Raw genomic sequence first — 10898 nt, forward strand, 5'->3', positions numbered from 1 at the left:
CTGCTTGTGTAGTCCAATTGCATGAGTGCGGCATCTGATTGCCTTCTGACATGCTTCCGCTTGCCTTCCCTACTTGAACCACCCCAAAAAGCTGCATGTGCCTAAGGTGACAGCGAGAGAGAGAGAGACTTGTTTGGCACAAAGAGAAAATAGCAACTCTATGCATGATTGGAGAAAATTAAAAGAATCACTCGTGGGCATCAAGGCAATGCACTCTCCGACACCCACGTTGGTTGTGAGGGGCTCATAGAAAGGCCAACTCCCTTAAATGAAACCTCAAAGGTGTGTTCTTTGCTTATAGGCCTCTCTCTTTTTCTTTTCTTCGTCTTCAATTTGCCATTTCCTACTCCTTCCTAGTCCTGGTTCAACTCCTCTTTTCTTTGGCTTCATCGCCATGGCGATCACCATGGTTTCCCTCCTTCCCTCCCCCGCCTTCTCCGGCCTTCGCCTCCCCCATTCCTCCTCCTCCCCCCCTCCTGCTCCTCCTCCTTCCCTTTTCATCCACCCCTCGGTAAATTTCTTCTCGTCTACCTTCATTTCATTCTCGTTTGCCACAGCGTTGCTTTCGATCATCATTTTTTCCCCACGGTTTTGTTTCGATCTTGTTTCACCTTCTCTAACCGTTTGCCGCAGTTGAACATCACCGTACTCGCTAGAATAAAAGGCTTGCTTGTCATTGATTCACAAAACCACACCAAAAATTCGCAGTTTTGTGATCTTTGGTGCTGCAAGCACAAGCATTGGAAGCAGGGTAGTTTGCGAACGGAATTGGCTCCAGTAGAACGGCCGTAGCATTTGATTCCATGCTTGCAGACGATTGTTGGGTCTGAAAGTTAGTTTGGGTTTGATCTTGTGTGGCTAATACTTACGAGGCTGATGGCATTGCATTGACTCCATGCTCTACATTTCAGGGTGCTAGGCTCATTGTAAGAGCTTCGTCAGACAAGCTTGTGCAAGCTGATGCACCTGCGAAGCTTGAATACTATGCGGAGAAACCCCCCACGCCTTTACTTGATACCATCAACTATCCAGCCCACATAAAGAACTTGAGCAGTGAGGTAGCCGCAATATCGCGTGCTTGTTTCTGCTCATTTATCATCCTCTGTGATGCACCAAACTCAAAACTCTGGATGGGTTGTTTTCTTTTAGGAATTAAAGCAACTTGCGGAAGAAGTTCGGATCGAAGCAATTTTCTCTGTCGCGAAGACCGGGGGCCATCTTGGAGCTGGCCTTGGTGTGACTGATCTGACCGTAGCGCTTCACCATGTCTTTGACGCTCCAGATGACAGAATTTTGTGGGACGTAGGACATCAGGTAAGCTACATCCCCAGCTGTGTTGGAAATCATGCCCTTGCGAAAAAGGTTGCAGCAATTTTTTCGCTCTTCATGTCCCTTCGCAATTAAGAGCTGGCTACCACTTCTTGCAGACATATCCCCACAAAATTCTAACAGGTAGGAGAGACAAGATGCACACGATGAGACAGACTTCGGGTTTGTCTGGCTTCACCAAACGTAGCGAGAGCGTATATGACCCCTTCGGTGCAGGTCATAGCTCTACCAGCATCTCCGCTGGTCTTGGTAAGTTACTCTTGACTATCCTTGCATCCATCCTGCTTATCTTGTACAGACATTATCCGTCTGCAAGGGACGAATGTGCACTCTTTTGAGGTCTGAGTTTCTGGGTTCGCGTCCCTTTTGCTGTTGTGCAGGAATGGCTGTGGGAAGAGATTTGCTCGGCAAGAAAAATCACGTCGTGGCTGTGATCGGAGATGGTGCCATGACGGCTGGCCAGGCTTATGAAGCAATGAACAATGCAGGATTTTTAGATACGAATATAATTGTTATCCTCAACGACAACAAGCAAGTCTCGCTTCCCACAGCGACCGTAGACGGTCCAGCACCACCAGTCGGAGCACTTAGCAGTTCACTAAGCAAGCTTCAATCGAGTCCAAAAGTTCGCCTGCTTCGAGAGGCTACCAAGGTAAGGGAAGGCATATTTTTTTATTGCACCTAGGAGAGCTGTGACGATCCACTTCGAAGCCTAAATAGTAGCCTGGATTGCCAGGGCGTGACGAAGCAGATTGGAGGGACGACACATGAGCTAGCGGCCAAGGTAGATGAATATGCGCGAGGAATGGTGGGAGGATCTGGCGCTACTCTTTTCGAAGAGTTGGGCTTGTATTACATAGGGCCAGTCGACGGTCACAACATGGACGATCTGGTAACCATCTTGGAGAACGTGAAGTCCATGCCGGCATCAGGACCTGTGCTTATCCATGTAGTGACGGAGAAGGGCAAAGGATACCCCTATGCAGAGCGCGCGGCTGACAAGTATCACGGTACATTGGAACTTTCCTTTCGCAATGTGGATTCTAGCTCGTATGTAGGGATCTGTGGCGTGAGCTGAACAGATTTGGAGCAGGTGTCGTGAAGTTCGATCCGGCTAGCGGCAAGCAGATGAAGGCCAAGAGCGCGACCCACACATACACGCAATATTTTGCTGAAGCTCTGATCGCGGAGGCCGAGCAAGACAGTAAGATTGTGGCGATCCACGCAGCGATGGGGGGAGGCACGGGGCTGAACCTGTTCCAGAAGCGGTTCCCGGAGCGATGCTTCGACGTTGGAATTGCGGAGCAACATGCGGTTACGTTTGCTGCGGGTCTGGCAACGGAAGGGCTGAGGCCATTCTGCGGGATCTACTCGTCGTTCTTGCAGAGGGGCTATGATCAGGTGAGCCGATTACATCCGTCTTGATTAGCTTGAATCGCTTAGCAACTCTTGCTTCAGTCGTATTACGTGAAAAACCACAGCAAATCTTTGAGGTTTACGTCGTTTGCTACTGCTGAATTATGCATTTGCAGGTGGTTCACGATGTGGATCTGCAAAAACTTCCGGTTCGTTTCGCGATGGATCGAGCTGGGCTGGTGGGAGCCGATGGAGCGACGCACTGCGGAGCGTTCGACGTGACTTACATGGCGTGCTTGCCCAACATGGTGGTGATGGCGCCTGCAGATGAAGCCGAGCTGATGCACATGGTGGCCACAACGGCTGCAATCGACGATCGCCCGAGCTGTCTGCGTTTCCCGCGCGGCAACGGGGTAGGCGTGAAGCTTCCGCCAAACAACAAGGGAGTTCCCATAGAGGTAGTCATCCGTTCTCATCTCTGATTTCCGACGAGCTCGTCATGAATTCATTTGATCATCTCTGATTTCCGTCGATGAGCTCGCCAGGAATTTATTCGATCAGCTTCCTTCACCATTCGGATTTCTTTCTGGACCTCTTTTCGATCGAGCTGCTCAACATTAAATCTCCATTGCGCCAAATGAATTGAATGACTTTGCGTTATTGCTTCGCGAGATAATCACAAATGAACTTATTGCGTTTATCTCCGTCCCAACCGGAATCAATCCTGGTAGATTCACGAGCCGCTGACGAAACGAATCAATCTGATGAACCTCCTACGTACTCTCTTAATCGTACTATTTACTCACGAATCGCTCTAAGCAACAGGATGGATCTCCCTACTCCAAACGACGATCGAGCGACCGGATTTCCTGATGCAGCTGCGATTGTGGGGGGCTTTTGCAGGTGGGAAAGGGAAGAGTGTTAGCGGAGGGGACGCGGGTGGCGATAGTGGGATACGGATCAATGGTACAGAATTGTATGGAAGCGAGGGCGATGCTAATGGAGGAGAACAACATATCAACGACGGTGGTGGATGCGAGGTTCTGCAAGCCACTGGACAAGGAACTAATTCGCCGGATTGCGAAGGAACACGAGGTGATGGTGACGGTGGAGGAGGGATCCATTGGAGGATTTGGAGCTCACGTTGCCCATTTTCTAGCGGCGGAGTGTCTCTTGGATGGCCATCTCAAGGTAAATTCTTTAACTCCGGCACTCACTTACTTTAAAATTATAGTTCCGACGGTCTTTACGTGAATCTCGTGCTTTGAAGCCCATGTCATGCACGCTTCCGACACCCCTTTAATTCTAACTTATCAACCTTCCAACACGAGTAACCTGACCATGGGCTAGAGACCCGCTTCCTTCATTTATAACACAAGTAACTTGATCCGTCTCCGACGCGCCAGAGACCCGCTCTACTGTCTACAACGGGCTAGAGCAACGTTGCGATCATAGATTGCCTTTAATAAAATTTAAGGTTTTACTTATAAATCTCAAATTTTGAGGAATTTTAAGAAAAATTACAAAAAGCATATACATACATACCAACACGCACACACGCGTGTGTGTATTGTGTATGTTTTTTGGTTTATCTAAATAAATATAAATATATAAATATTATATATGTACATATAAATATAAATATAATTGTAAATATAAAATATATAAATATTTATATATATATGTAGTTTTTTATATTTATATATATAAATTTAAATTTATTTGAAAACATATAAATATACATTATTTTGTTCGCATAAATATATAAATATGTAAGCTACATATAATTTATTTAAATATAATTTATATATATATATATATATATATTAAAAATTTTAAATATAAATCATATATAGGATCGTAAAATGTCTTTAATCTGAAGACCCCTCTACTTTAGGAAGCTCTTGGCTTGCCTCCTCCCCACCCCATTGGCTCTCTCTAACTCTCTATGTGTGTGTGTGTGGGGGGGGTAGTCATCCATATGCATGAGGCCAGAGACAATCACAAAGTGAAAGTCCAATAAAATTAGAGAGAGATAGAGAGATGTTATCGTTGTCCTTCATCTTCATCCTCTTCATCATCACCACCTTTCTCAAAATTTGAACTTATGCAATCTATGGCACCACCTGTTGCTTCTTGTAAGCTTTCGCTTTGCTTGAAGCACCTCATCTCTAGGTGTTCATGTTCAGCCATTTCTATGTGATTTTAACTTTCCCAACACCAATGCCTCCAGTGCATCATCGTCTTATATTTTTATCCCTTCCTAAACTCTCCCCTCATCATGTCTTCCTCCTAGAATCTTATCCTTATCTTCTTTCTTCCATCCGGCTTCCATTAATACTTTCCCCTTTGCTCTCGATTGCCCAATCGGACAAAGATTCATATATATACCCTTTACCTTGACAGAATACACTTGGCCCTTTGTTGAACTCAAGCTTCCTCCACAGTTTCTTAGTTTGGCTTTCACTGTGCAAGAAGGTTCTCTCTTGCTCAACTCTTAAGACTCTCCAAGCATCCTTGTCTTTGTCCATACTTGTTGCACCCTAGAGGATTAGCCATCCCGAGTGTTTTCAATGATCTATCGTTTTTGCGTCTTGGACTTGAGCCTTATCATAGTAATGCCTATGTAGCTAATACACATCACTAATAGTCTACAATAGCATCAAGCAGCAATATGCCTTAGTCGACAACACAATTGATAAATTGCTTCTCACTTTGTACATTGATTGCCTAAATTCCCAACATTTCAATGCGTGATCAGAATTTCATTACAATAGGAACAATTATGCTCGTGACTCAATGACTTGTGGTGGATGAACAAATTTCTGTCACTTTGTCTTGAAGTGATTAGTGTTTATTACAATGACATAAATTCTGCTCATGCGTTGACAAACAAATTTCTATACATTTTATGCATCACTTATCTAAATTCTCAATGAAGCAATGTGCGACCCTGATTTCATTACAATAGGTTAATAATACACAAATGTATTTTTCATCCCAAACGGATGGATCCTTTGAACATCATCACATGTAGTCATCATGTCAATTGATCACAAAATCTCTAGAAGCAGCCATGCATTGTTAAATTTACCGTTAGTCCAACTACAAAACATTCAAAATTGTATTAAATTCAATACATCAATCTCTTCTCTTTTCCAACCTTCACCATCTTCATCATCTTCCAACTATATTGCCTTCAAAAGTTATCATTTATCCATCATCCCCATGCATAAGTCATGCAAATCTTGAATTATCATGCATCAATTCCTACTTTTCTTACCATCTCCTTGAGACGCCTCCAACCCCAAATGATGTGTTTGCTAATTATATGGAGTAGTGACGGGTAGGTACCTTGATTCAAAAAATAAATGCAATAAGGAAGATCAATGAGGCATTCAAAATCAGAGGCTATCGTTGGATTAGGGACAACATGTCTAAGTGGTCGCTTGTGTGCATGTGAGCTAAGACGGATGATGAGAAAGTTGGGTTGTCAATGTTGTAGCATCTCTTGATTGCGAGAACAGCAACACCTCTCAACAATAGCATCTCTCGATAGCAACAATAGCGCCTCCTCCCAACTTATACTCTTCTCATGCTCTCATCCAATGGAACACATCAAGAAGCCTTACCAATTTCACTCCTCTCTTAGAGACATGGTTATCAATAGGAGATCAGTGGTGGGCAATTCGGCAAATTTCCTTTCCCAAACTAAGTACAACACTAATATCGACTTCTGCACTGGAATCAAAATTTGGACAATATAGAGACCGGCCCACTTCAAAAATCTTGGTGAGGCACCCATTGACACAACTAAGGGGAAATAGAGACGAATTACACTACAAGAGGGGGCTGTAGGGGCAACAAATGCAGCTCTATCAAGGGAAGGAAGGGGGGAGGCGATTTCGAAGGAGAGTGGTAGTGGTGATTCGTATGGTAATGCTCCAGGGATATAAGGAGGGAGAGGAACAGAAACAACCAAGGGGGGAGGGGAGAAGGGAGGTGATGCTAATCGTGATGGAGAGGTGTCGAAGGTGTAGAAGGGAGGAGTGAGTAGATTGGGGAGGTGCACCATCACCATATCCACCCATTAGCTCGAGCTTCCTCTTCCCTTTGCCTAGCACATGAAACTTCCGTCTATCTAACACACAACACATTCTAAAGAAGAATATGTGCATCTCTCTCTCTCTCTCTCTATATATATATATATATATTATATATATATATATATATGTATGTCCCTTTGTTCTCTCTCTCTCTCTCTCTCTCTCTCTCTATATATATATATATATATATATATATAACCCTCTAGCAGTCGGCTGACATGTTGAGATTACTCTGGACTCTGCCCTATGCCATAACTGCGCCCCATCATCATTGTACCACATAAGCACCTCGGTAGTTGCCACATTACCTCACCCTCAATCACTGCAGTGTGCAATGTATTGTCATCACGCAGAGTGCACTCTGCAATGTGCCATCAATCACTGCAATGTGTAGTGTGTCGTTAGAGTTCCTACCTCCAAGACTTGTGCCATCATCAAATCCCCCACTTCAGGATCCACATAGCTCTTCCACATAGTTTGCCTCCTCCCCACCAGGTGGCACTTATGATCTAGCAGCCCTTCTCGCACCGTGCTAGGTGGCACTCTAACCATTGCACGTGTTTTGCACACGTGCCTCCTATAGCTCCGTCCACCTCGTGGCATTGGGCTTATGTGCCACGTGTTGTGCGCTTAGCCATGGCTGTCTCGTAGTCTATAGTTTGTGTAGGCTAGCAGTCATGGCTTTTGCATGCTTCCAACACCCCTTTAATTCTAACTTATCACCTTCCACGTTATAACATTCCGACACTTTCCTTTTATGGCTACATGGGCTCAAATTGCACTCTTGACTCTTTTAGGCTCTCTAGAGTCCCCAAGAGACTATAAGCCTAGTTAATGGCTAGTGGAAACTCGACTAGTGGTGAAAATTGGTTGACTACCTGAGTCAGAAACCCACGAGCCAACCAGCTCCAAGTATTAATGGAGACTCTTTGCTCCATAAGTTTAATAGGGCTCCCCAATCATGTTTACCAAGTTCGTCCACCCATGCCCACCTAGGGTGCATCGAACGCATCTATCTTGGGTGGATCACCCATGGTGGGCATTGGCTAGACATGCCCACGATGGACTATGTGGTGTGTAAACACCCTTAGAATACCGGTTAGTATTTTGAGTAATGTAGTGTAAAAATCTAGAGAATGTGTATGTTTTGAGATGCAAAAACCGATCGGCTTGGAGAGTCTCCATACTTTGATTGGTTGGGAAGATAAAACTACTACTCACCTCCAAGTAGATACTTCCCCTACTCCCCACAACAATGTTTATTCCATTTTGAAGGGGCGGGAGGGCGATTAACCCAAGGGGGGAGTGAATACATATCAACTACATGGTGACATTACTTTCCTTTGGAAAATAGACCTTGCTTGTCACTCTTTAGGGACTCTCTATAGACCTAGGAAGAGTTCCCTGCCGTGCATTCACTTGCTCAACATTTTCTTGGTGGGGAGGGACCACTTCCCCACTCCAACACTAATGCTCTCATTGTTGCTCTCACTTCGACACTAATGGCCGAATGCAAAATGTGTTATGAAACTAATGAGAGTACCAATAATTTATTTTTGCTTTATGAGGCAGAATGAAAAACATGTTATGAAACTAATGAGTGTTTCTAGTGAATTTACATGTAAAATTTTTCAACTTGAGCTTATTCTCGTTCATTTAATCAAGTTCTCTGCTCCTTGCAGTGGCGACCCATGGTGCTTCCAGACCGCTACATCGACCATGGTGCGCCTAAAGATCAAATCCATGAAGCTGGCCTCTCTGCCTCCCACATTGCTGCCCACGTTGTCTCCCTTTGCAAGCATTGGAGTTCGTCGTTACCCTCCCAACCATCATCTACCTCAACCAACAACGGCTCTATGCTACAACATAAATGATAACATTATTGCATAGTTGATATGATGCACCATGCAACCTTTTGTATCACAACTCCTAAAATCAGTCAAAGAATGATGTAGATTTACATCATTGAACATCGAACTACCATCCCATAGGTATCGTCATCGCCATAGGTCAACTACGAGAGTTGAAATACCTTAACATACATCCACATATGCCATCTACATCACATTGAATAGAGCATGGGCCAATCCACATCTATATGGCTCCTCCAAGCGAGCATGGATTCCGTGATAGTCAATGTTACTTTTGCATGGTGCCCTACTGTTTGCTAATATTTACTGTTCCCGTATAAATGTGGCAATGTACTTGTCACAATATTTATCGCAAGTTAGGGGAGAGAAGTCTTAGCAAGGCTTTTTATAAATTTCACTTGGATGCTCATAAGAGAGTTTTCCAATTGAGGCATTGAAGGGTTTCATATGCTTTAAATATGTAACTGGTCAATTTTGTGAATAAGACTTGACATATATTCTAACCTTCAAACACCAGTTCAAAAATTTTGCGACTGTTTCAAGCCTCAATTTTGTCCTTCACACACTGTCTGGTCACTTTTTGGAGCAAATATAGTTTTTCAGAACTAGATTTGTGGTTTCAAATAGGTATTACGTAGATAATATAAAATTTCCATAAATGTATATAGTCTCATGTTTGGGATTTCTTGAAGCCTTGCATTTATTTGCTACATTCTTGGTTTGCAATATTGCTTTTGTTTCAAGATATGATGTATTTCCATCCATCTTTATATAATTCAATTCTTGCATTATTTTGGCACCATAACAAATAGTTTTTCTTAACGATTAACAAATGTTATGCTTGTGTAGTTGGCATTATAAAAATGAAATAGCACATTACTAGTTAGTTCTTCTAAAGTAGCTATGAAAAAATGTTACTTCCTTTTGAATTACTAGCCTATCATTGCATATTTTTTAGGTATGAATCTTACGTTCTTTCGAGTCCTTTTAAATCAGTACTAGTCTTAGATCATTCTATTTTTTGTAATCTTTTCTATTCCATGATGATGGTTTGAAAACATGTCACATACTACTTCCTTTTGAAATCTGTCAAATAATTACTAGTCTATCATTATATCTTTTTTCTGTATTAAAATTACTTTCTTTTGAGTCCTTTTAAATAAGTATTGGTCTTAGATCATTCTATTTTTTGTAAACTCTTCTATTCCATGATGGTTTGCCTCATTGCACTTTTACTGTTTTTTGCATAAGTTTGTGTTAGTGTATATTGAATGTGTGAAAATACATTGAACTTAATAAAGGAAACACACATGAGCTTCATCATTGAGTAGTATCCTTGACTTTCAAACAAAACGTCTATGTAGAAAAAATAACATGTAACTGTTAGAAATGGAATGTTTTCATCCTTTAATCTTGTAAAAAGGTTAATTTAATAAATCTCTCTTTGCCTACAATGTTGACGTTCTATGTAAAACTGATCAAAACATAGCCTTAGTCGTGAAAGGGAGCACAAAAGGAATCTTTCACTATTCCCTTCAAAACCTCTAAAAATCAAGTGGTTTTTGAGAATTTTTAGGGTTTTTAATTACTTCAAGATTATCTTTTGAAATATGTTATGAAGTCATCACATTATGTTTTCATTGAAAACAATTTTTAAAAAAGTGCTTGCAAAATAATCTATTTCTAACTCATCCACGTCCTCGCTCCCTTGTTCATCGCCTTCTTCCTCCTCAGTATCCTCGCCTTCTTCCTCCTCAATATTCCCAGGGGCATATAAATGAGGAACAACATGTATCAATGTATGAAAAAGCAAATCTTTATTTGTAACATATTAACATTTTTTAAGTACTTTTAAATACCTGCAAAGGCACTCAGTAGCCTGAATATACTACTCCTCTCAGTAATCGATCCCTCATCATAGAAGTGCCTCCATGTATGTCACCTACTATGTCCACGATGGTAGGCTATCTTGGCAAGAGTAGGGTTTCTACCCACGATATCAAGCTACAAGATGACACAACAGAGGAGTTAGTACAAAGGAACAACCTTCTAATAAACCACATAAACACAATATAATTAGAGATTGATACTTATAAATTGGGCCTCCCATGATGTAATACCCCCTGCTCCAAAATGCATGTTTCCATATTGCTCCATTTGGATCCTTCGTGCCTCCACGTGTTGTAGACTAGGGTCCGCCTCGCTTTCTTCCACTCGTGCTTATGAGCGGTGTGGG

General features: G+C 42.5%; 1 protein-coding gene across 1 annotated transcript; it reads left to right on the forward strand.

Annotated features, from left to right (window-relative positions):
* Window positions 1-292: 292 nt before the first annotated feature.
* On the forward strand, window positions 293-8983 carry LOC147882682 (1-deoxy-D-xylulose-5-phosphate synthase 1, chloroplastic-like). The gene is made up of 10 exons (XM_087400185.1): window positions 293-511; window positions 912-1058; window positions 1150-1314; window positions 1428-1578; window positions 1710-1981; window positions 2066-2339; window positions 2423-2730; window positions 2862-3143; window positions 3589-3876; window positions 8474-8983. The coding sequence occupies exons 1-10, from the start codon at window positions 395-397 to the stop codon at window positions 8663-8665; spliced, it is 2196 nt and encodes a 731-aa protein (XP_087256311.1). The 5' UTR covers window positions 293-394; the 3' UTR covers window positions 8666-8983.
* Window positions 8984-10898: the final 1915 nt, after the last annotated feature.

The sequence above is a fragment of the Dipteris shenzhenensis genome, chromosome 29 (genome assembly GCF_047967505.1).
Source record: "Dipteris shenzhenensis isolate YYH24624 ecotype China chromosome 29, Dip_SZ_1.0, whole genome shotgun sequence".
NCBI lineage: Eukaryota > Viridiplantae > Streptophyta > Polypodiopsida > Gleicheniales > Dipteridaceae > Dipteris > Dipteris shenzhenensis.

Excerpts from the sequence above, each read along its gene's own strand:
- LOC147882682 (XM_087400185.1), top strand. The coding sequence starts at position 395 with ATGGCGATCACCATGGTTTCCCTCCTTCCCTCCCCCGCCTTCTCCGGC. Across the intron at positions 2,340-2,422 it reads CGCGGCTGACAAGTATCACG|GTGTCGTGAAGTTCGATCCG; the intron begins GTACATTGGAAC and ends GATTTGGAGCAG. Across the intron at positions 2,731-2,861 it reads TGCAGAGGGGCTATGATCAG|GTGGTTCACGATGTGGATCT; the intron begins GTGAGCCGATTA and ends ATGCATTTGCAG.